Source organism: Melopsittacus undulatus, chromosome Z (assembly GCF_012275295.1).
Source record: "Melopsittacus undulatus isolate bMelUnd1 chromosome Z, bMelUnd1.mat.Z, whole genome shotgun sequence".
Taxonomy (NCBI): Eukaryota; Metazoa; Chordata; class Aves; order Psittaciformes; family Psittaculidae; genus Melopsittacus; species Melopsittacus undulatus.
In genome coordinates this window covers 36828068-36854301 of record NC_047557.1, presented here as the reverse complement: position 1 = coordinate 36854301, position 26234 = coordinate 36828068, and the positions used below count along the sequence as shown (strand labels likewise).

The 26234-nt window shown below is 38.5% G+C and overlaps 1 protein-coding gene across 2 annotated transcripts in view; it reads left to right on the top strand.

The window, feature by feature from the left end:
- Positions 1-26234, top strand: part of PCSK5 (proprotein convertase subtilisin/kexin type 5) — a 261360-nt gene that overhangs the window by 108930 nt on the left and 126196 nt on the right. For both annotated transcript variants that reach the window (XM_034072696.1, XM_034072697.1), the window contains exons 7-8: positions 58-230; positions 18032-18244. In XM_034072696.1, coding sequence (XP_033928587.1) covers positions 58-230; positions 18032-18244 — 386 coding nt within the window. The remainder of the gene's footprint in view (positions 1-57; positions 231-18031; positions 18245-26234) is intronic.

Below are 26234 nucleotides of genomic sequence, written 5' to 3'. Positions count from 1 at the left end.
AACCAAAGAAGTATTTTGTGTTGGTTGGTCCTGTTCATTTTATCTTTCATTCTGAAGGTGTACGGATGCTGGATGGAGATGTGACAGACATGGTAGAAGCAAAGTCTCTAAGCCTTAATCCCCAGCATATCCACATCTACAGTGCCAGCTGGGGGCCTGATGACGACGGTAAGACTGTGGATGGACCTGCATCTCTAGCACGTCAGGCCTTTGAGAATGGCATCAGAATGGTAGGTTGGCATCAAAGTGTTATTTCCTGGATCTGCTTTTGTGTGCAAGTGTAAGGGTACATGTGCTTGGTATGTGCTAGTACACAGCAAGGGGAAGAGGAGAGGATTCTGAAGGAAAGAAAAGCTTTCTTTGTGTAAAACTAAAAATGCATTTTCCTTTTATAGTGACCTGATGGTCAGTCCTTCCTGAAGTATCAGCTCTGTTCATTTTCAGCTGGGATATGGCATCCTCAGTGTCCTTTAAAACTGCTCTGAGGTGATGATGTAACTCTGCAAGAAGAAACAAGACTGAAAAATGCTACTTTGCACAGCAGTAACAAGTCATCAAATCTGAATTGCAGAGAAATTTAAAAGCAAAAGCCTTGTTTTCGCCTCTTTCCTCCTTCTATCATTGCTTTGTTTTGCTTGATTTCTTAATGGAAGTTTGATAATTTTAATAGGGAGTTGGGGGCTAAATAGTCTACACCCGTGTTTCTTTCAGCATTTATGTCTGTTCTTCCTCAGAACTTACAACCTATTTATAACTTATATATACATTTCTCTACAAGTTTGGGCTATCACATTTTCTCTGTGGTATAGCCCAGACATCTTCAGTAATACAACACACAAAATCCCAAATGCTCCTATAGGACAAAATATAAGACCTTTTTAGATTTTTTTAATACGTTACTGTCAAACAAATAAGACCATGGATGGAAATGAGTAGTTAGAGGAGCTTTTGATGTCAGAGGCCAGTTTTTAGTTCTTCCTTTTACCCTCCTGCCTGCTAAATAGATCAGGGAATTCCTCATCTTCCAGTGATCACACCTTTTTCCACTGTATAGAACTCATGGAAAGGATTTTAAAGCTTCTCACTTGAAGGTCTGAGCATTATTTTGGATGCAGCAAAAGACTTGCTGGTTCAGTGGTGGGTGGCTCTTGGGTCAGAAAAGAAGAGATTAATTAAAAAAAATGTTTAAAGAGACTGAAACTGTCGGACCATAGTGGACCCAGAACGTAGTTCCTGGAACATGGTAACACTGTTCAGCAAGTGAAAATGCAGATATTGTTGAAATCAGTAAGTGTTTCAACCAGGCATGCCAAGACTGATTTTGGCAACATTCAGCCTGGAAGATCTGTGCTGTGTGTAAAAGACAGTGTCTGACACTGAGAGACTATATTAATGTGGATAAAGAACTGGCTGGATGGTCGCACTCAAACAGTGTAGTCAATGGTTCAATGTCCGGCTGGAGACCAGTAACGAGTGGTGTCCCTCAGGGATCGGTGTTGGGACCGGTCTTGTTTAACATCTTTGTCACTGACATGGGCAATGGAATTGAGTGTGCCCTCAGCAAGTTTGCCGATGACACCAGGCTGTGTGGTTCTGTTGATACGCTAGAGGGAAGGAATGCCATCCAGAGGGACCTTGACACGCTTGTGAGGTGGTCTGATGCCAACCTCATGAAGTTTAACCATGCCAAGTGCAAGGTCCTACACCTGGGTGGGAGCAATCCCAGGCACAGCTACAGGTTGGGCAAAAAGGAAATTCATGGTAGTCCTGCAGAGAAGGACTTTGGGGTGTTAGTCGATGAGAAAATGAACATGAGCCAGCAGTGTGCACTCACAGCCCAGAAAGCCAAGCGTATTCTGGGCTGCATCAAAAGAAGCATGACCAGCAGGTCAAAGGAAGTGATCCTGCCCCTCTACTCTGCTCTCGTGAGACCTCACTTGCAGTACTGTGTGCAGTTCTGGAGTCCTCAACATAAAAAGGACATGGAACTGTTAGAACAAGTCCAGAGGAGGGCCACGAGGATGATCAGGGGACTGGAGCACCTCCCGTATGAAGACAGGCTGAGAGAGTTGGGGCTGTTCAGCCTGGAGAAGAGAAGGTTGCGTGGAGACCTCCTAGCAGCCTTCCAGTATCTGAAGGGGGCCTACAGGGATGCTGGAGAGGGACTATTCATTAGGGACTGTAGTGATAGGACAAGGGGTAATGGGTTGAAACTTAAACAGCAGAGGTTTAGACTGGATATAAGGAAGAAATTCTTTACTGTTAGGGTGGTGAGGTACTGGAATGGGTTGCCCAGGGAGGTTGTGAATGCTCCATCCCTGGCAGTGTTCAAGACCAGATTGGATGAAGCCTTGGGTGATATGGTTTAGTGTGAGGTGTCCCTGTCCATGGCAGGGGGGTTGAAACTAGATGATCTTGAGGTCCTTTCCAATCCTAACTGTTCTATGATTCTATGATTCTATGTAAGGTATATCATCAGAAGCAAACAGGAGCAATAGGTGCAGAGTGGTAATAGATTTACAAGACCACCTGGTCAGGCTGACAGTCTGTATGCACAGTGTAGCCTTTCACATGGTTATGGTACACTTAATTGTAAGTTGTAAATAAATGCATCATAAAATTGATACCCAGTATCACCATAAACATTGCCTAGCAGCAGAAACCTAGGAGGTGGGAGCTCACAACTATTCACAGCTGCATCCCAGGCTTATTTTGGTTCTCTTACTCTCACCCCACCTTTCTGTCCTCAAAAGTGAATGATTAATACATGCTCAACTACCTAGCAGTATGAAGTTACTGAAACACTAAAATAACAACAGGGACTGTGAGCTTTCAATGCTACATGTTGATGTTAAAGACATGTACCTCAAACTCAATTCTACAAATGCTTTACTAACCACATAGCCATGGACCACTGCCTTCCTTTTACTTGGTCATAAGATGATCAGTTGGTGTGGAGCTGCAGGTATATGCTTTTGCTTCTTGTACATTACGCAATAGGTGAAGCCTTCTGTAACAAAATATTCAAGCATGTACTGAACTTTACCGTGTTAGAAATTCCAGTGTCTTAGCAGTTAGCTACATTTATAAGGACACTGATAGATTCTGCCTCAGAGAACTCTGCTGTATTTAGTAATCATTATTATAGTAGTTATTGAAGTTCTCTTAGAACAACATAGAAGGCCAAATGCATCTCCTTTACTGCTTCTCCATCTTTCAGATGGAATATCAGCACTTCCTATTACCCAACTAGTGTTTACTACTGTTTTAACAGTGACCACAGAGAAGAAAAATAATAAAATGATGAAGGGGACCCTAATGCAACTGCAGAATGCAGAGGAATTTCAAGAAAAAAAAATGTTATATTTAAACTTCTGTATGTGTTAGTTGAAATGTAATATTTCATGTAGGTAAGATGCTCTTGGAAAGTTCAGCCCAAATTTCTGTACCAGAAGAACTCAGCCATTTCCTCGTTGTAATCTCAAACTGGGAATAAATCTGGAATAAACCAAGAATGTGGAATAATTTCCCAAGAGCATGGATCTTGTCTACAAGCATTATTGTTCCCTTGTTGTTATTATAGCTGTAATACGAGAGGATACCCTACAGAACCCAGATGAATTCCATTTTACCAGCATGTTGTTCTATGACTTTAGTAAATACCAGTATATGGAGGAAACATTGTATTTAATTTGAAATTCTGTGGTGGTCTTTTTTGTGATAACAATGCAGAAAAAGTTTGGTATATTTTTAAAAAAAAAATATTAGAAGCCTTATTTAATGCAAGTAAATTTTTTTTGCAGTTAACTTCTATTCCATTTTACTGACTATTCGTTCTGCCAAAGTTGCACATGCAGAGTTGAATAGATCTAAATATTTCCGTATATTTGGAAATTCTGTTTGGCTCTGACTAACAAAGCTTTTTCACTTGTACTGAGGAAATAAAAGTTTTCTTTAAAACCTCCATAAAATCATATTGATAAGAAATACAGAATGTTTAAATTTAATCTCTAATTTTTATTCTTCAAAATGTAATATGAAGGATTGTAAATGAATGTCTCAATTATCACCTTCCTTAACAGACTTAGTTTCCAGACCACAGATTACTTTAAGATGAACCTGTTCTTCTTCTTTCAGGGAAAGGTACTTTTTCTGTATTTCCTTAGACTGTCATAAGATGTGTCATTTTAAAAGATGAGGCAAATAGGAGAAGAAGATATGAATTATCTCTGTGCCAAAATATACCTTAAAATCAGATCATTGTGCAAGATAATGACTAGGTACTCAGCCAAACATAGATTTCCCCAAGCAGTCACAGTAGTTGTGCAAATAATAATAGGCAGACAAAAATGCTTATTACATTGTTAACAGATCTTGACCTTCCTTTTATAGAAATATCTAACGGAACAACTACAGTATTACATCTACTATAGCATATGTGGTGTAAACTGAAGTAACAATGGTACCAAAAAATTTGGCACCTCGTTGAGATCTACACAGATGTTCAAGATTTATATTCTTCTATTTTGTGCGTATGTACACACAACTGGATATTATTTTTTAAAAATAGGAGAGCAAAGTAAAAGGTAAAGATTTTTTAAAAGCATCTCAGAAAGAAATTATGCTCAGCTTATTTAATTAGGAGAATCAGAGGTGGTACTTTGATTAGAATATAATTTAACTGAATTATTCCCTTTGTTTTGTTATATTCATGAAGTAAAAATGAAATGGATGCAAGAACCACAGTATCTTGTTCAGTTTGCTGAGAGACTGGAATCCATGAAAATAATGTCTGGTGTATCTTTAGCACATATTATTCCAATTAACAGCTCTTGCAGGGTGTTTTAGAACTGTTATTATTTTTAAATCTGCTGAGCTAATATGATTACTCATTCCAAATCCTGCAGAAAATAACAAAGATAAATGAATGTACAGTTTTTCTATAAAGTCCCACAGAGACACCACATGCCATGAATTGAAATAGACAAATCTATGTAAAGAAAGGATACTGAGTAATAACCGAGTTTATGAAAAGACTACCTAACCCACAAGTTAAATATGCTTTCAAAATTCTGCCCAGGATCAAGGTAAAGAAGAGGAAACTATATTTTAAACCTTCCTCAAGTACCATGGTTTTCTGTCATCTTTAGAGTATTTTGTTTAATTCTATTAAACTTACATACTTGAATTCAAGGAGAAACCTTGTAGACTTTGCTATCAAACAGTTTTTGTGCAAATATAAAAGCTCCCTTTATATCATACTTCCATTTGACAAGGTTCTTTTCTTGGAAATAATGTAGTAATAAGGGTGGAAAATTCAAGAGGTTTGTGTTTTAAATACCAATGTATTGGAAGTTGTAGACCTAATAATCTCAAAAGCAATTCCATTATAATCACACAGAACTTGCCTGAAAAAAAAACAGATGAAGGGCAGCATATCCAAAAGTAACATATTCAAGAGAAGATTAGGTATGCAGTGTCACATTTCACGCTTTGTTCAAGAACAAACAGACTTAGCATTGCAAAACATTGTTGTGGCCAAATCGTGTAATAAGCCTGTGTTGAGTCTGGGACAAAAGGGAGAACACAAAAGCCTTTCTTTGATTCAGAAAGATAAAACTAAAGTTCCATTAGATTTTGAGATTAATGTCTGTATCTCACAGTTTATAAACACAATGCTATAAGCACTTGTGCTTAAAGACTTAGGCTTCCTAATTCATGGCTCTATGATACAGCATTCAGTCTAGTTCATTTCTCTTCATAAGCCTGTTGTTCTGGGATCAGTCTCAACTTCATTGGGGGAGTAATGCATTTCAGATACTATGACTTGTTCTTTCACTGCTGTTTGTCAAAGACCTAATGGTCACACATTTCTGGATGTGTGACCCCTGTTGATATTTTACATCGTAGGTTTTCAAAGAGCTGGTTATCTCACCTCTCCAAACATCTCACCAGCTGTATGGTTTATGTTGTTTGTTTCGCAGTACCCATAAGGTGTCCCAGTCAGTGGCAGGGCAGGTTATCCTCAGTATAGCCTAAGAGGCTGGAGAGGTAAGGAACCTTTTGGTAGAGGGGCCTTTATCTTATTGCCATGACACCATTCTGCTTAGCAAGCTGGACACAAGCTAAAATATTTGATGGACATTAATGATCAGATGCTTTGTGGCTGAACCTTTTGTGAGAGCTCAGCTTGGTGCCTAACATCATCACTACCCCTTCTCATCTCCCTCACTTCACCAGCTGCAGGTTGTGTGTTCAACATGTTTGCTGGGAGCAGAAGGCACTTCTACCACAGAAGTCTCCTGTCAACATACAGGAGAGAGAAAGACAAGGGAAGAAAAGGGATGGGAAGAAAACAGACACAGAACCACACAGCTTGGTGTCATCGGCAAACTTGCTGAGGGCGCAATCAATCCCACTGTCCATGTCAGCAACAAAGATGTTGAACAAGACCGGTTCCAACATCAGCCCCTGATTGACACCAGTCGTTACTGGTCTCCAGCCAGACATTGAACCGTTGACCACAACTCTTCATGTGTGGCCATCCAGCCAGTCCTTTATCCACCAAGTGGTCCACCTAACAAATTGATATCTCTCCAATTTAGAGACAAGGATATCGTGTGGGACAGTGTCGAACGTTTTGCACAATTCCAGGTAGATGACATCAACTGCTCCACCCCGTCCATCATTTCTGTGGCCCTGTCATAGAAGGCCACCAAATTGGTCAGGCAGGATTTCCCTTTAGTGAAGCCCTGCTTCAAATATGATGGCCAGTGGCTTTGCAGCTTCATTCGCCAGCTCCTTCAGGACTAGTGAATGGATTTCATCAGGTCCCATGGACTTGTGTATGTTCAAGCCCTTAAGATGGTTTCGAACCCGATCCTCTCGTACAGTGGGCCCAAGGTCTAGATTTTCACAGTCCCTGCATCCACCTTCCAAGACTTGAGTAATGCGGTCAGAGCCTTTACCAGTGAAGACCGAGGCAAAGAAGCCATTCAGAACCTCAGCCTTCTCCAAATCCTGTGTTGCCAGTTCTCCCGAAAGCTTCCGAGAGGTCCTATGTTATCCCTAGTCTTTTTTTTGAGCCGCTACATACCTATAAAATCCCTTCCTGTTATCTTTAACATCCCTTGCCAAGTTTAGCTCCACCTGGGCCTTAGCTTTCCTAACCTGGTCCCTAACTTCCCAGGCAACATCCCTGTATTCATGCCAGGCCACCTGTCCTTGCTTCCATCTTTTATAAGCCTCTTTTTTCCTGTGAATTTTTCTCAGCAGCTCCTTATCCATCCAAGGAGGTCTCCTGGCCCTCCTGCTGCACTTCCTTCTAGTCGGGATGCAACACTCCTGAGCCTGTAGCAGGTGATCCTTGAATGTTAACCAAGAGTCTTGGGCCCCCCTGCCCTCTAGGGCTATATCCCATGGAACCTTGCTAAGCAGGTTCCTGAAGAGCCCAAAGTCGGCTTTCTTGAAGCCCAGGGCAGTGAGCTTGCTGCACGCTCTTCTCACTGTCCTGAGGACCTCGAATTCGACCATCTCGTGATCACTGCATCCAAGACTTCCCTGGAGAGTCACATTTCCAACGAGCCCTTCCCTGTTGGTGAGCACGAGGTCAAGCAGGGCACCTCTCCTCGTCGGCTCCTTTATTACTTGCAGAAGGAAGTTGTCTTCCACACAATCGAGTAACATCCTGGATTGCTTGTGCCAGGCCGTACCGTCCCTCCAACAGATGTCAGGGTGGTTGAAGTCCCCCATGAGAACAAGGGCCTGTGAGTGTGAGGCTTTTCCTATTTGTCTGTAGAGTTCTTCGTTCGCAGAGTCCCCTTGATCAGGGAGTCTGTAACAGATCCCCACAGTAATGTGTCCCATCACCAATTTCCCCTTAACCCTGACCCACAAACTTTCTGTTAACTGATCACCTGTCCCCAGATGGAGTTCCATACTCTCCAGCCTATCCCTAACATAAAGGGCAACTCCCCCTCCCCTCCTACCAGGCCTGTCTTTTCTAAAAAGCCTGTAACCTTCCATTCCAACACTCCAGTCAAAGGAGCCATCCCAGCATGTTTCAGTGATGCCTATTATATCATAGCCCCGTAGATGTGCCCACCTCTCTAATTCCTCTTGTTTGTTCCCCATGCTACTGGCATTTGTATAGCGGCATCTGAGCCGAGCTCCAAATGAAGCCGACATTTATCTGTTATACAATTTGCATATCTACTGTGTATCCCTATTGCATCTATGATGTAATATCTGAACATGTGATTTTATAGTTACTCCAGCAGACTGAGTTACACTTTGGAGGCTCTGTACAAGAAGTGGATGCTAACTATGTGCCAGAATGGAAAAGTCATAACGGCATTTTAACATGAGCACCATTGGTTTTAAACAGTGTTCATAGTTTTAACGCCAGAAAAGACAATTGTCAAGTCATAGCCTTCATAATAAGCCAGATCAGCAAAATTTCATCTAATTATCAGGGCATCAATATCCCTGTTTTCTTGATCCATCTATTATTTTCTAATTTCTGTACATCTTTTGGGAAGAGTCAAAAGATGAAACCTGTTATGTCAATGTCTGTGCAGGTCACTAACCTTCACTGTGAAAAATACGTAGCTTGTTGCTTATCTAAATTTTCAAGTTTCCTTTCCGTTGTAAAATGTCTGTTCTGCTATACTTCGGTGCATCTTACAGTGTTAGAATCTCCACGTGTAAGTAGTTACAGATTCTGGCCAAGTGATCTGTGGGATAAATTAAATTGGAACATAGGCACATAAGACAGGAAATGACCATGTAGGTCATCCAGTACAGTTCTCTACTATCACAGGCATCATGTCTTATAAATACATTCATCAATTTCTGTTCTAGAATGAATTTGAAGATTTTTTCCCCTTTGTTTCTGTTGGGAGACTGTTTCACAGCCATCACTAACTTGTTGGTTAGAAACTTTCTTCTAAGTTACAGCTGGGTTTACTTACGCGCTTTTTCTGACCATTTTTTTGCCCCTGGACAAAAACTGTGCTTCAGCTTAAATACCTTTTCGCCTTCCATTTTTGTTTCTGACATATTTATAGAAGACAGTCCCCTCTCAGACTTCACTTTGATAAGATAAACAAGCCACACTTTAGATGCTCAAAAACTAGGCTGTCAGTCTCCTTGCTCATCAGTGGTACTTCTTCACATCCTCCAGCCTGAATTCTATTCTTGAATTCAGGTGATCATAATTACTACATTTATTAACAAGTTTTTATGTCAAAACCTCCTGATAACTTTTTTTCTCCAGCTCATCCTTACAACACTTATGACTTCCTTAACCCCTCATGCTTCTTCATCACAGTCCACATCATCTCTGGTGCAACCATTTCTACAGGCAAATTATTGTTGTATTAACCCTTGAGGATTTTTATTTTCATTACTGGTTTCTTGGAGGGCTGAGTGCATGTTGTGCAGAAGCCAGACAGATGGGTTCTGGTGCATTTCTATGCATAAAATAACTTATCAGAGAAAAACTTAGCAGATTCAGCTATTATTCTAAAGTGTATGTTTCCATTAATGCTGGTGCCTCTTACTCTGTCCTGCAAAACCTGTTCTACAGACTTAACACTAATGGTTTGCATGTTCAGTTTCCTTATGTTAGTCAAAATTTCCAAACCACAGTTCATTCCTGTAGTTCTTTCTGAAATACTTTGTGTTTCCTGCATCATTTTTTCAGGTCTTGATGGGAGAATTTGGCACGGAAGCTGTAGCCGTCTCTCTGTATGAATAGTACTGTTTCTCTATTCCCTGTACATGCTCATATTCATCTTCTTTTACTAATCCAGGGAGCTGCATTTCTAGGTCTTACTATCTTACATTTGACTGATATTTATATCTCAGGATGCTTTAATGACTCTGCAGATGCTGTTTGTACTTGACCAGATTTCGTTTTCTCCAGACTGAGAATGACTGGTAAAAATAAGGTGACAACCTTGACACGTCATTAAGCTCATAATAATTCTTTGCTCTAATACTTGCACATAGTTAGCAACTTTCAGTATTCAAAGTAGAATTAGCGGTATTGCTTTCCAGTAAATGAAAGAGACTTTAGGCTCAGTGATTCCTGGATTAACTTCAATATTATGCTCTTTTTCTTTCAGAAATATAGATACAAAGCTAACCTTAAAATTTCTCTCTGCTTTCTGTGAAAACTTGAGCTTTTCCAAAGAGACTTAATGTGTAGTATAAAAAAAAGGCAGAAAAAGAAATAATATACTAGAAATGTTCTTACATTACATTCAATGGAATATACAAATCCTAAAAGGCAGGAAAATTTGGAATGAGAGTTACAGGAAAATATACCTCAAAATGTCCGGTTTCCTTACAATGTCACAAAGTGTACTGGAAACCAAAACTGTTTAGTTACCTCATCCAATCTCACACATATATGGAAACTGTGGTAACAAGCCAGAATATCATTACTGCTTTTGGACTTGTCAAAAATAGCCCCCAGTTTTGAGTGCCCAGCCTGAAACAGGTGATACATTTGAACATTAAGAAAACATACCATTTTTGTTGTGGGGTGAATCTTAATTTGGAAAGCAAATACTGAAAAGCAGCTTTGGCACATGGGCCTCTTTCCATACACTTAAATACATACTTTTAAGAGAGTGCATTTTTAAAAGATGAAGCTGTTTACTTTGGGCAAATCATATATCCATTTTGCTCATATACTTGAACAATAGCAGAATCTCTGTATTTCTGTGTGTCACATGGAAAAATAGATTTCTGAAAAGCAAACAGCTGGAAGTTTGGGGTCAAGAGTTTTTTGTGCAGAGAATTTAACATAAGTTTAAGGCCCAAAACCTTGAGGGAGTGATTTTACACATACTTAAAACATTGTTTCAATTTCACCTGTCATTAACTAAAAGCTCTTTGTGCAACAGGAATTTTGAAAAACCCTTCTCTTTTTTTTGTCACAGGTGTTTATAATGTTCAGCTTGGTTTATCCCGTTACAATATCATAAACAGCAACAATAGTAATGATAAAATGTAAAGACAGCCTTAACCAGAACTGCAGTTCAGACAGCCCTTTAGCTGGCTCTATTTTATTTAGGAAAAATGGGAGATTAATTCTGGTATTGCACATGTTCACATTTCAGGTTTCAGCCAACACTTCTTTTGGTTGCACTTTAAGCAGTAATTATAGCTCTGCAGGGAATATCTTGGAGCTGTTTAAGCTGTTGTTCTAGTGAAGAGTAAAATAAAAAACACACCACATGCAAGGATGCCTGTTGAATTGTTCCACTGATGTATCCAAATAATTATTGTGTTAATGCATGGGTGCTTGTAGTTATTCAGAAAAGGGTTTTTTTTATGCACACATTGAAATATTTTCATGCCTTGGTAGTTTAAAGGTATAATATCCTCTGAGCTAGTAGAATATTTTTTCCTTCTTTTTGTCATGGTTAATTATTTGGTCTTTCTTTTTCTGAGAAGCTGGTTCAGAAGTAGCCAAAGAGCTTAACTTTATTAGTAACAAGTTGCCTTTTCAACAATATAATTGTTGCTTCTGTAAGTAGTGACAGATTTTTGTTTTGAATATGTATTGTGTATGCCTGTTCCAGCAGTAGGAAGTAATTTCTTGACTTCATAGTTTTCCTGAGAGTAAAACCATGACTACTATTATAAACACACATTCCCTCAAACATGCATCTTCATTTATGTACACCTGTTAGCTTTATTACTAATTTCTTCATATATATAACTGATGCTCATCTTTAATGAATTAATGTGATTTTTTCTAAGAGTATGGATACCTCAATAGAATTAATGGCCTCAGAAATTTCTCATTTTGTTCATGAGTTTTTGCTTTTAATACCCAAGGAGGCCGTTTTAGTAATAAATTATCTGTTTGGCTATCTTCTGGTAGCACTTCAGAATTGCTGGGTTGGACTCTTAAGTTTAATGTTATCTGTTTTGGAGATGCCTGCTTTCAAGTGAGAGTGTTGTGCAATCTTTTAAGAGTTGTGTGCCTGAGTATTTTACATTCCCAGATTAGAGGTTAAGTGAACTGGTAAAACTCAGCAGGAGCTGGGAGGTGCTGCTTCTCAAAAGCAGAATGCTGCCAGTCAGAAGACTGGCAGCACTGCAACTCGATACAGGGCAGTGGTATCCAGCTCCCAGGAAGCACAGAGATCAATGAAGCTGGAAGCAAAAGGATGCTGCCTCTCATATGTGCGTCTCTTAGGGTGCTGTGATCCTTGGTACCTGGCCCTACAGTGGTTGTGCAGTGCTGCACACTCAAAATCATACCTGCATAGTAGGTTTTTTTTAGATCTTCAGAGTACTGATCTCTGTTCCACACATTCAGTTATTTCCTCTTCAGAAATTAGCTTTTAAGGTCTTTTTTCAGCTTCCATATCAGGATCAGTTTCACTTCCTGACAGTATTTTTTCTTCTTGGAAGCATGAAGTAATTTTAGAACAGTATAGGGGAGAATAGAGGAAATTAAACATTTAGGTTCTAGGTGTGGATAGAGTGTCCCTCCTTCTCTCTTCATTTTAAATTTTCATTATTTGTTTTCTGCTCATGGGTGTGTGATTTCCAGCGCATGTGGTGGCAAATTACCTCTCCTTGGCTGCAACCCCTGTAACTCTGATTACTCCAGGTCAGTGGTTCTGCCTTTCCTGCTGCTTTACATTTTTTTCCTCTGCCTTAGTAAATTTGCTCACTTCTGTAGAGACAACAACTTGTCCACAGGCAGGGAGGGTTAGTGGGGCACATGATTCCTGGGCATTAAATCATTAGGATTCACAGGCTGAATTATGACAGCTTTACTTGTAAACAGTGGATGAATGTCCAGTCTAGACTTTGTAAAGTAATGTGAATAGACCTTGCTTCACTGTCTCAAAATATAACTCATAAATGGAAACTGTTTTTATCAGATGTAAGTGTGCTGGAAGCAAGTTGAAAGTATGTGGAGCTGCTGGTTGTCCTTAGATGAATGTGTGAAGACCTTTACCTTATAACGGTTCCTGCATGTACTGCTACAGCATTCACTCATAAAGATGGGGTTTATTTGTATACATGCACATATAGACAAGCACACACACTTGGAGTGGGGGATGTTCTTTTCGTAGTGTTAGGAAATTCTGCAGATGTCATTATGAACATGTTCATACTGGCTCAGATTCTTGGCAGACTAACCCTTCCGTGCTGTTGAACTGGAAAAAAAAAAAAAGAGCTTTCATATCACTTACCTTACTTGCAACTTGCTGACCAAGGAAAAGGAGGCAGTAGCAAAAAATAAATGGGAAGGCCCCCACATTCTTGTGCTGTGCTTTTACAGGTGCAGTTTCTGCCTTGGGGACTTTTTGTCAATGACCTGAGACCATTTTGTTCAAGATCAGCTGTCTGTTGAGCACACTGGCTTTGCTCAGAAAATGTGCTAGGAAATTGGACTGTGACTAGGTCAATAGCAAGTCTTAGCTGTCAGTAAAAGACTTTATCTTTTCCATAATGGAACACTTGATTTTTTTTTTGCAATTGATTTATGCAGTTTAAGAAAGTTGACAAAACAAATGGAGAACATTTCATAATGGTCTGAAATATGCACTGACAACCATAAGTGCGGTTACAGACACCTTGCAGAGTTTGTAAGAGGGAGTCCGTAGCTATCATTGCAAATGGAAGATCAGAAACAGCGCTGAAGCTAGAGGAAGAGGTAATGCATTTTTAACATCATAGGACAAGCACTGAGCGTACTTTGTTGCACACTGCTCCACCCTGGTCTATGCCTCTGCTATAGTTCAATAATTCTTTTAAATTTTGCTCAAGTTGTACCCATGTGGTTTGTAAATACACCTTTGCTTTTGATTAATAAATTACACATGCCTTCCTTGACAGCTCAAGGATTGACTTTTCATCTTGACACCCTTGGGCATCTGGCAGATGACAGATGATAGATTTAGACAAACAGTAAAAGCTACAGAGTGGCTTGCATGTGTGTTTATCTTAACTTTATAACACAGTCCAAATGTTACTTAACCATATGTATTTAAAGGAGACCAATTGGGAATGGCATTCACATACAGTAGGACAGCTGATGCTGTTGCTCTAATTACTTGTTTGGTATAGTTGCTTGCAAGTTTATAATTTCCTGAGCATGACTGCATCTGTTGAATTAAAGCAGAGTGTTTAGAAACATGGAGAAAGAGAAAATCAAATGGTAGTTTAACAATAGTCAGTAAATATAAACCAGAACTTACTTACTTGACACATGGTTTTAGTCAGGTTGAAATTAGTTTGGAGGTCTGCTTATTCCATTTATTTTTTTTAAGGCTACCATTTGCTTTGTCAAAAAGCTTCTAGGAACAAGATCCTCAGCATGTTTTCCAGAATGAAGGTAATGCAGCTGTTTTCTGTGAAATGCTGAGTTGTTAAATGTGCAGTGTTGCAGTGTATTAGAAGAATGGAAATTCTTTCTTTGTATATTAGAAAATACTCTTTTCTGTTAGTCACTACACCTGGTACTTATATTTTTATTGCAGTAACAGAGATGTTGATACTTCACATAATTTGAAGAGACATTAGTTTTGAAGAAATATTTGTTATCAGTGTTTACAAAAAACAGCATGGAAGGGAATAGTTGGGTGCAAACAGCTGTTATTTTTAAAGCCCTGACATTTACATTAAAATATAAATCAGTGTTCATTATTTTTAAATACTACATTGCAGAATTTGTAACATTGATTGGCATGTTTTCATCATGACTACATTTTGTGCTCAAAAATGGATTCACATATCTGTTTTTGCAGCTCATTTTTCATTATTAGTGCAGCAGCATAAATATGCATATAAAGAAATATGGACACAGTATTTCTGCAGAGAAGCTAATAATTCAAGGGTTACTCCTGCAAAATTTACAAAAACTACAGAGTCCTACCCTACTGCAAAAAGGTTTTCATTGCACGAGTGGAACAAATCATCTTATTCTACTGTGTGTAGACAAACCCAGCTGATGATGACAGCAGAAAAATGGCAGATGGACTATTACTGATGGGATATTTCCCTGTATGCTTATGGGTTTGAGATTTTTTTCTTTTTTTTTTTACAAAACTGTTTTTTAACAACTGGAAGATGGAGTTTTAGATAAAATATTAATAGTTAGTTCCATTTTCCTCCTCCTTGGATCTCTGGTTTGATTATTCTGAATTCTTGTTTCTTCTCTTGTGGCTGGATTGGTAAGTTAATTCTGAATTTCCCATGGGGTATCAATTTGAACAAATGTAGTAATATAATGTGGTTTTGACAAACACATATGAGGAAGAAAAATGTAAAATTCTCCAGATAGCAGAAACTCGTGAAAATTCATCAAAAAGAGGTTTCAGTGGAATATTTTGACATATTCTGGAGGTTGAAGTGTGTCTCCACGATACACTTTTTTCTGTGTATTCTGCCTGCCTAAGTATATATTAACATTGTTGGGGTATGTGTATGTATAGGAAAGAGAAGTTGTTTTTAAGAGACAATGTAGGACAGGAATCTGTACATGACTCTCAAACAGATGTCAGAATTGATAGACAAGCCAAAAATGACTGTTGAGGAGACAGCTGATGAAAGCAAATAATAGAATACTGCTGGGAAACATGATCTAACTGCAAAAGATGATAGGATGAAGCCAAACCAAAACCAGTAAAAGTCAAACAGGAGCACATCAGGAAGTAGTGAATCGGCATATCTTTTGCATGATCCTCCATCCCATTCCCCACAACATAGGAGAGGGCTCTAATTTCTGTCTCCCTTACATGCTGGGATAATAAATCAGTGAATAGGCACAAAATAATCTTTCCATTTACCCTTCCTTTAAATCTGTCTCATAGTATGTTTTCAGAATGATGGGTAAGAAGTTCTGCAAAGGAATATAACCGGATGATAGAATGAAAGACGATTGTTTCATAGACCAGTTCCAGCTCTATGAAATTGCAAAACCTATCCAAAACCACTGGCTTTGGGAAGCTCCAAATCAGACCCTGCTGGCTGAGAAAAGCAGGCAGGACAAGAACCCCAAACAGAAAGGGGAATTTGATTTGGTGAGAGTTCGTAAAGTGGGGAAGGAGACTTTTAACATTTCATATAGGTTGTCTTTAAAAGAAAAAGGAATTTTGCGTCTTTTTGTTTGTGTAGTAGCTAAGATCAACTAAAGGAAGTCAAAGAAGTTGAAATATTTACACTTCCCAGCTGGTCAGACTGATTTTCTCTGGAGAATGTGGATATCATAATACATTTAACTTGGCACCCTGGGATTTTTTTCTCTGCTTGAAGTGCTTTTTAATAAAAAGTTGCATTTGGGGAACATAACCTTATATAAACACTAGCTGGGAGAATCTGATATTTAACTTACTATGCTGAAGAGAAGAGTCTCTCCAGGTAGTATGCTTTTATAAAGCTCACAAAATGAAATTCATCAGTGTTTGAAAACTCTGGATTGTGAACTGTGAAGGGTTTTTTGTCCTATGTTGGTGTATGTTCAGTTATGCTTAGCTCAAAAAGCCCTAGTGAAACCCCTCTGAGCATCTGGATTAAATGAATCTATATTGCTAATTGTTTAGGTTGACCTGGTAGATGTCCAGCAGCTGTCTTTATGTTTTTTGTGGTACACAGTTGCAGTCTGTTTGGAAAAAAAAAACAACAAACAAACACACAAACTACCCCCATGGCCAAGCAATTAATTCATGTGCAGAAAGTGGTGTATTATGTATTGTAACATTAATTTATCATACATACATGATGAGTTGCAAGCAAATGAGGTATCAATGAGGCTCTTCGTTAGCATAATTATGACTGGGAGAGATGTCCCATGCTTGGAGAGAATGTCATGTCAGAAACGGTGACACAATTTGGTTTAATCTAAGTTAAATTTAGCTCTTTGGTGAACATCAGAACAGTGCTTCCTATCTGAAGCACTGAACAGTGCTGAACAGTGCTTCCTATCTGAACAGTGCTTCCTATAATGTGCTTCCAGATAGAGAGTGCTTCTAATTAATGCAAATCATATAGTTGCATGAATCTTAATTTTATTCACTGGCATGAAATATGTAAATATAAATAAGGGTAAGCCCAATTACCTATGTGTCAGTAACTCTTAATTCCCATCTATCAGTGATACAGGTAACTGATTATCTTCAGTTTTCATATCAATGCCTATTTCAGAGTACGAGAACCACCAAAAATGTTTTGATTCATTTGGAAACTATATATAAACTTCTGTGCATTAAGAAAAAGTCAAGGTGAAATTACCTATTTTAAGTCCTCATTTGAAATTTTGAATATGCTTTCGTAAGTAACTTTCCCAGCTAGACATACATTTAAAATGTTGTGTTGAACTATTGCTTTAGTGCTTCATTAGGGTAGGTTTATAAGAATCTATTATTTTTGTCCATTTTTGTTTATATATTGTGTTGTGCATATAGCATTCATAATGGACAAGATGGGATGGACTAGATGATCTGGGTCCCTTTCCACAAGGTATTCTCTGATTCTGTGATTTACAGTGTCTGTGAAACAATGATGTTCTAGTTCACAGTGTATAATGTTACCCAGACTATACCTTGCCACAAGGCAACCCGAGGAGAGATAGCTGAGAGCATATTAATAAATAAAAGGTATAATGCATTACAAAGGGATTTAATTTCAAGTATGATATTTCTTTTCCTTTTCCAATACAGTATGATATTTTAATACTTCTGAGTCTTCAACATCTCTTTCTTGGTATGGCTAGATAGCATAGATGCAGAGCAACAAACAGACACTGTTTTAAAGCTGTTCCTAGGCTATGTTCATACCCCTCATTTTCTGAATTTTTCTGATGTCTGAGTCTGAACTCTTCTAAATCCTATTTTCATTTCAGGTTCTTCATACTGAGCTAGTTTCTTTTATTGTCTTTCTCTCATCAGATGTCTTTTTTTTGGGAAAAGACCTGTTTGTTAAGCAGTTGAAGGGGAAAAGAATTATTAATCTTTTTATTATTAATCAAATCTTTTGTGCTGTTTCCATACAGGGACGAAGAGGCTTAGGTTCAGTCTTCGTTTGGGCATCTGGAAATGGTGGAAGAAGTCGTGACCACTGCTCCTGTGATGGCTACACCAACAGCATCTATACTATCTCCATAAGCAGCACCGCTGAAAGTGGGAAGAAGCCATGGTATCTGGAAGAATGTGCATCCACACTAGCTACAACATACAGCAGTGGAGAATCCTACGACAGGAAAATTGTATGGTTTAAATTTTTTTTTTTTTAATTTGTATGGGTTTGTGTTGGCATAGGGACTTTGGGGAAAGGGAGAGGAAGACGACTCATTTATACTAATTAATGAATTGCTTTAGGAAAAGATAATATGTGAGCAAGTTCATTAAGCCCCAGAATGTTACTCTGTTGGGACCAGCATACTGCTCTTCGAAACAAGCATGGGTACCTCTGCATGTTGCAGCCTAATGCAATGCAGGTACACCATATTTGTAGCAGGTTTTTCCACTCACCTTGCTACTGCCACTTTTGAGTGATGCTTTCAAAGATCCTATTGCTACTGCAATTGAAGCAGATTTCTTTCATTACAAATATCTTGTAGCCCATCAGTAGGCCTGAGAACATAGTCTCCTTTTGTTTTTAATCCATTTATCAATGGTTTTCATATTTTACATATATGGTATTATCAGTTTTCTTATGTACCTCGATATTTTTTCAGATTTATTTTGATCCAGCATCATTCCTATCTTACATTCAAAGACAGTCCCTTATCACTCAGATTGCTGCCTAGCTGATGTATTGTAATCAAGACTGAGCTCAGAACTTACCTTTCCTGTATTACTCTTCATCTCATTCCAAAACAGCCAGCATCCATTTTCCATTACCTTTTCATCTTCTCTGGAAGCTAACAAATTGTTACAGTTCTGTTTGATAATCTATTGATACCATTAGTATTTCTTTGCTATATCTGCTTTTTCAAATTAAGTGAATTCAATATACTTTTCAATATTCAGTATTACTGCTTTTAACCTTTTGAACCCTTTTACTAGGTTTAATCAGGTTTGCTAATATTGTCCTCTTCCCTGCTTACTTATTCTACTGTATAACTTACAGATCATATGTTCTTCCTGATTAGAAAATTTAGGGATTTTTTTTCCCCTAGATGTTTCTGTAAGCACACATCTAATATCACTTTCTTTATGGTTCTTAGCAGATACCTCTCTTGGCAGTGGTGAGGAGTTAAAAATTCTTGCAGCTATGTTTTTTTAATAGTCTGCCTTGTTTTCAGGATTCTGGGATCCTGGCCATCCCTTCTTGGGTTCGTCCCTATTTTCAGATGATCTAATTTTTGTTTTAAACTTGTTCTGAGATACTTCTCTGTTCCAGTAATTTTTCTGTTCTTAACTTGCTTCTTCTGACTGAAACATTATCTCTCTTCCTGGCATGTTTCTTGTTTTCCCTGATAAATAATAAAGAAAATAAATTACTGTGTCTCCTAGCAGTCCTCACTTCTGTGATTAAATCCCATCTACTGCCTTTTGACAGGCTTTTGCTAACTTCATATTTAAGTGAGGCTAATACAATATAAGGTGAGCAGATGTGATTGTTGTTTGCCAGACAGACCTCTTGCTTAGGCAAGTCTGTGGGCCTCCCTGAGTCCTTCAAATCCAGCAGTTGCTGTCATCTCAACAATAATTTTCATAAAGATAATCAATCTTGTTTAGAAAGTTTACAGTGAAAGAAAATCCACTTAAATTTAGGGCAAGTAATTTTAATTGCCCATTACTGTTAAAAAAAGCTTCTTGTTTGTTATCTGAGCTCCTCTAGCTTCAATTTCTAGGCATTTGGTTGTGTCACAGATTTTACTGCTAGTGTGAAAACACTCTAGTTGTCTAATGTCTTTCACTCTAGCCATGTAGCCTGAACGATTAATCCCTTTTGATGGATGAAGGTAAACTGCTTCTGTCATTCTGTAAAAGGCATGTTTTCTTCCATTTTGTGAGCTTGAAGTACCTAAACTGCACACACCAGGTAGTAGCTGTGTCAGTGCCAAATGCACAAGAAAATGTGTATCCTTGAGTGCCAACTCAGTTACCCCCTTCTTGATACATTAAGTCTGACTGAGACTTGCCAGCTTTACAGCCATGTAATGTGTTCATAGTTGTGTGATGTCCAGTCCACTCTCAGAGCTGTTGCTTCTCTGTTTCAGAATTAGTGGCCCAAGGGGTAGATACAAAGACAGTTATGGTCTCTTTATTGAATCATTTACCACTGGGTCTACTGGTTTAGTACTCTATGCAGATCAGCCCTCATCATCACTTACTTCTCCAAAGTTTCTCTAAGTACAACATTCAAGGTTCTCATGTTTTCTTCCAGATTTTTGATAAAAGCTTTAAGTCATACTAAGGCCAAGAATCAAATAGTGTAAGGCCCGACTAGAGTCTCATTTTTCATATGTGCTATAAGCACATACATAATTTCTCTGCTTCTAAGTATGTGTCTGATTTCTTATATATGCTTAGCTTTTGAGACTATTTTAAATCTATATATTGTCATGTAAACTTTTAATCTTTTAAATTATTTTAATTATTTAATGTTCAGTATCACATTATGTGTCTTGTAGAAACCTGATTATACTACTTTCAACCAAAGTGGTGGCCAGAAAAATAATCTGCAGCATTTTGGCAAGCTATTCTCCAGCAGCTTATGTTATCCACTAATAAATATACTAGTTAATTAATGTATTCATAATTAGTTTAAATCCTGTATAAGTTCTTTTACACCAGATAAAAGCTTAGCAAATTAAAGAAATTATTAGGACAATGCTGCTTAGCCTTTCAAAATATTGACACTGAATGGGTTTTCTTTCAGTCTTCTGGAACTTCTCCAGTGTTCAAAGACTAGCTAAAATCAACAGTACAGTCTGACATGCTCCCTTTCCAGCTCTTGTAAAAGTCTTTGGTGCTTCCAAACTTTCTGATTTAAACTTGCTATTTAAGATGGCTATAAATAGGAAGATGATTTATCATTTTTCTGTGCTCTGAATTTTTTTTCCAAAAAGGAACATTCAGTGAAATAACCACTTACTGTACACTGCTATTAACTATTCTTTTTGGACAATTAGAACAATACTGTTTTGGGATTCTTTTGCTTCTGTTATACTTCGAAATAAAACATCCTTATACCTTATTCTGATCTTGTAAGCTTCAACATTTTAACCTTTGTCCTTCCTTACCACCTTTGTGCACCTTCTATCTTCTAATTTTTATTCCTTGCTATCCAGTGTCTTTTCTTCACTTTTATTTACTTTTTGTTAGCTAGTTAGTTACTGCTTCTTTCACTTCTCAATACTTTCTTTGTTGACCAGCATATCCTTGCTTATTTTTACAAAAAGCTATTAAAATATCTATATGTTTCTCAGACTTTATTTGTAGTTTTCTACTTAGCTGATTTAACCTTTGTACATCCTTCTGGCTTTTTGATAGGTGTAGTTTTCTTGATGATTGTCTTCCATTCTTTTCAAATAACATGGACATTCTGCTTTTACGGAATGCAGAATTACTATTTCAATATATATAGGTATTGGTGTAGGTATTTCTATACTATGGTATTGCAGGTCCTCATATGCTACTGAAGTTTGTTCTGAGTTTCTTTGACAAAAAGTAACCGCAACTTAATTTGATTTTGATTGTTTATTTCTTACATGTCACTCCTTTATGACTTGAACTAGCATCAAACACATGTGCAGGTGATCTCACCTTTATTGTCAGAGACTTCCTTCTGAAATATTTTTTGTTTTGCTGAAGTATAGTACCTATCACTTCCAGAATTTGTGCACTGTGCTAGTACGTAGTTTTTTACTTTATTGTAAGATTTTGAAAAGTATACTTTACAAAAGAGACATTACTTATTATATGTAGAATAAACATATATTATCTCATAATTTGGGAAATAATGAAGAGATCTTACATAAACATTGAAAAAAATTTTAAAAATGCCTCTTTAAAAACATCCTCCAATGTCTCCATTGGAGATCTCGCACAGGCTACTGGAGAAAAGTAAAAATAAATTTTAATTGAAATCCATCAGTTCTGTAAGCACTGATTGCTTTTACTAATCAGATCCTACATTCCTTTGGGAGCAGTCCAGTCACATATGCCAATTTCAGATTATTCCTACACAGTGTATCATTTTGCACAGCAAATGGTAAAAACATAAGTGTACTGAGGAGCCATAGGAAGTAGCCCAAATCCGTTGATTCTTTGTTTACCAGAATTTAATTTACCCTTGACTACTTTTGTGCAAAACAGCTTTGATGTTATGTGTGTGGTTAGATGCACTGATCTCAAATGCTTGAATAGCAGACCATAAATATTCCCTCCAAGACTATTTTTCCTGCACTTCAGTTTCAGTTGATTTCTGAAACACACACCCTACCTGAGGGTGTTTTGCTACTTGGTATTTAAAGCAAGGCAAGCATGTTTCCCCTCCAGACACCTTCAGTGAGGAAGCGAAACACTGTGCATTAAATGCAGTCAGTGGCTTTCTGTGTTGTGTTTAATCCAGTTAACTCTCATAATGGATAGCAGCTACATGCTTCTGTTATGCTGCAGCCCAGTGGGAAATTACATGAAATTGTGAGGCTAGTTCAAACTGAGTATTAGGTAGTCCTTCAGTATGCACATATATGGAAGCAAGGACTTTGCTGTCACCTTTGTGACTGTCTTGCTTATAGCGTGATTTTGAAAGCGATAAGGACAGTATCACTATTCTCTTCTCCAACTTGTATATTAAAATCTAGTCCAACTGAAGACCTATAAAACCTCATTTAGCTTGGAAAGAAATCTTGTTTGAACCAAGAACTGAAGACAACTGAAAATGTGGAGGACAAAGTTTTTCAACTGCTGTAAAATGCTACAAGAATCTAGAATAAAAATGTGTATTTATTTTCATTATTGTACCCACATCCTTTTCACTGCATAGTATCTCACATTTTTGTTTAGACTGCTGCCTCTTTTGAGTCAGATTTTCTTCATATTTTTTCACAAAAAGCTTAGAGCTTGCGGTAAGTTTGAAGGGGAAAATAATACTAGAAGAAAAATAGATTATTATTATTAAATTTAAAATCTCCAAATTCTATTACGCGTATTAATGTATATTCAGTATACAAATTAGTTATGAAGAGCTCAACTTCATGCTGTAACATGAAAAAGTAACAATGTTTGTTCAAGGCTTATGGTGATTTGGTTTGTTGGAGGCTCCTGTATTCAGAATAGGAAGAAAAATACCGCTGCAATAAATTCGGAAGATGTGACATGATGTGGGATTTACAATCAAAATCAAATGAACTCGTTCTTACTTTTTGTCATGTACTTTTATAAGGTTTTCTAGTCCAGAGGTTTTTTTCAGTCTTGTACAATGATAGCATAAGAACATAATTTATGCATAACTCTTTTCCATATTAAGGTTTTTTATCTACTGACTTTGAGCAAAACTAAATGGAAGCAAATTCTGGCCTGAAATAACTTGAGCTAACAGTTACAGTTAAACACACAATGATCATCTTGCGTGAGTTCCTTCTTGTTTCAAGTGTGCTTGACTTCATGCTTTACCAAATCTTATTGTAGTACTGTTAGCACATTATTGGAAACAGAGTTTCCAACCTTTCGGATGTATTGTCATGCCCAAAATGTGCAAACTGCCTTTCCCAGGTGCAGCTGGGTGTATGCCTTTTATATAGACTCCTGGGAGAAAAGAGTTAGGTTTACTTTTAGGTGCTTCCAAGAGCAGCTGCAGGGTGCCAGCATAGGTGTAGGTGTACAAGCTCACACTTTGGGACAAGGGCAAATAAAAGGCAATATAGAGATATACTTTACAGAACTTATCTTTCAGAACACACTGAGTGCAGAAATGCTGGTTAATATACAATTAAGGTATTTTTTTCTATTATTCTGTTCTCTGCTATTTTGAATATTGTAGGACAATGCTGGAAGATAGCTTCCTCAACTGCAGACCATGCAGCTAGGGCAGATTAAGCACAACTTAATGCAGTTATCAATAGGGGCCTTTCATTTATCAGACATATTGTACAAATGCATCACATTTCCTTTTACTTCCTTTTTCACAGAATCACAGTATCACAGAATCCCAAGGGTTGGAAGGGACCTCAAAAGATCATCTAGTCCAACCCCCCTGCAAGAGCAGGGTAACCTAGAGTACATCACACAGGAACTTGTCCAGGTGGGCCTTGAATATCTCCAATGTAGGAGACTCCACAACCTCTCTGGGCAACCTGTTCCAGTGCTCTGTCACTCTTACAGTAAAGAAGTTCTTCCTGATGTTAATGTGGAACCTCCTATGCTCCAGTTTACACCCATTGCCCCTTGTCCTGTCACTGGATATCACTGAAAAAAGCCTAGCTCCATCATCCTGACACCCACCCTTTACATATTTGTAAACACTGATGAGGTCACCCCTCAGTCTCCTCTTCTCCAAGCTAAAGAGACCCAGCTCCCTCAGCCTCTCCTCATAAGGGAGGTGTTCCACTCCCTTCATCATCTCTGTGGCTCTGCGCTGGACTCTTTCAGGCAATTCCCTGTCCTTCTTGAACTGAGGGGCCCAGAACTGGACGCAGTATTCCAGATGCGGCCTCACCGAGGCAGAGTAGAGGGGGAGGAGAACCTCTCTTGCCATACTAACCACACCCTTTCTAATGCACCCTAGGATGCCATTTGCCTTCTTGGCCACAAGGACACATTGCTGACTCATGGTCATCCTCCTCTCCACCAGGACCCCCAGGTCCCTTTCCCCTTCACTCATTTCCAGCAGGTCAACCCCCAACTTGTACTGGTACATGGGGTTGTTCTTCCCCACATGCAAGACTCTACACTTGCCCTTGTTGAATTTCATCAAGTTTCTCCCTGCCCAACTCTCCAGCCTGTCCAGGTCTGGCTGAATGGCAACACAGCCTTCTGGTGTGTCAGCCACTCCTCCCAGTTTAGTGTCATCAGCGAACTTGCTGAGGGTACACTCAGTTCGCTCATCCAGGTCGTTGATGAAGATATTAAACAGCACTGGTCCCAGCACCGACCCCCCGAGGGACTCCACTGGTCACAGACCTCCAGCTAGATTCTGTGCCATTGCCCACAACTCTCTGCCTTCTTCCTTTCAACCAGTTCTTGATCCACCTCACTACCTGTTCATCAAGCCCACACTTTCTTAGCTTATCTATGAGAATGCTGTGGGAGACAGTATCAAATACCTTACTGAAATCAAGAAAAACCACATGTACCGCTCTACCATCATCCCTCCACCTAGTCACTTCCTCATAGAAGGCTATAAGGTTGGTCAAACATGACTTCCCCTTCATAAAACCATGTTGGCTGTTCTTAATAACCCCCTCATCCTTGATATGCCTAGAGATGGAGTCAAGAATAAGTTGTTCCATCACCTTTCCAGGGACGGAGGTAAGACTGACTGGTCTATAATTACCCGGGTCCTCCTTCTTGCCCTTCTTATAGACTGGTGTGACATTTGCCATCTTCCAATCCTCAGGCACCTCTCCCATTTCCCACGATTTACCAAGGATGATGGAGAGTGGCCTAGTAATGACCTCCGCCAGCTCCCTCAGCACCCGTGGGTGCATTCCATCCGGACCCATTGATTTATAGATGTCCAGATAGCAAGTTATTTCTTAAAGCACTAAGGAATCTACATATGAAAGTCACTCACAAATATAATTTATGAACTTATTACATGACTTAACCTTCTGAAAATAACTCAACGTTACACCTATTTCTTTGTTTTCTAAAAAATGCCTGTTCATATCCTGAATTCATTCTCTTCTGAGATACACTTCTGCCTTGCTAACTAGGTTCTGCTCTAAGCAGAACCTAAAACCCAAAAAAAATCAACTTGTCTTGCCAGTTCTTAAAACACAAAAAAAACCCCCACTGCTCTTGTTCAGAAACTTTCAGTGTATCAAGATACACAGAACCTGGCACCTTCAATTTTGAGTAGCTTCAGATACACAAAAGATATGAGAAGGATCAGTAGATCTTCATTAAACCCATGTCACTTCTAGGGATACAGTTTCATAGAAATCAACATATCTTGAAGACCTGTACCAGAAGGTATATAATGGTTCAGTAAGTTCAGAGAGCTCATGTCACAGAACATAAAATAGCAAGAAATGCAGAGGCTCAGGAATGAACAGTGAGTGCTAAGGGAAATCCTTT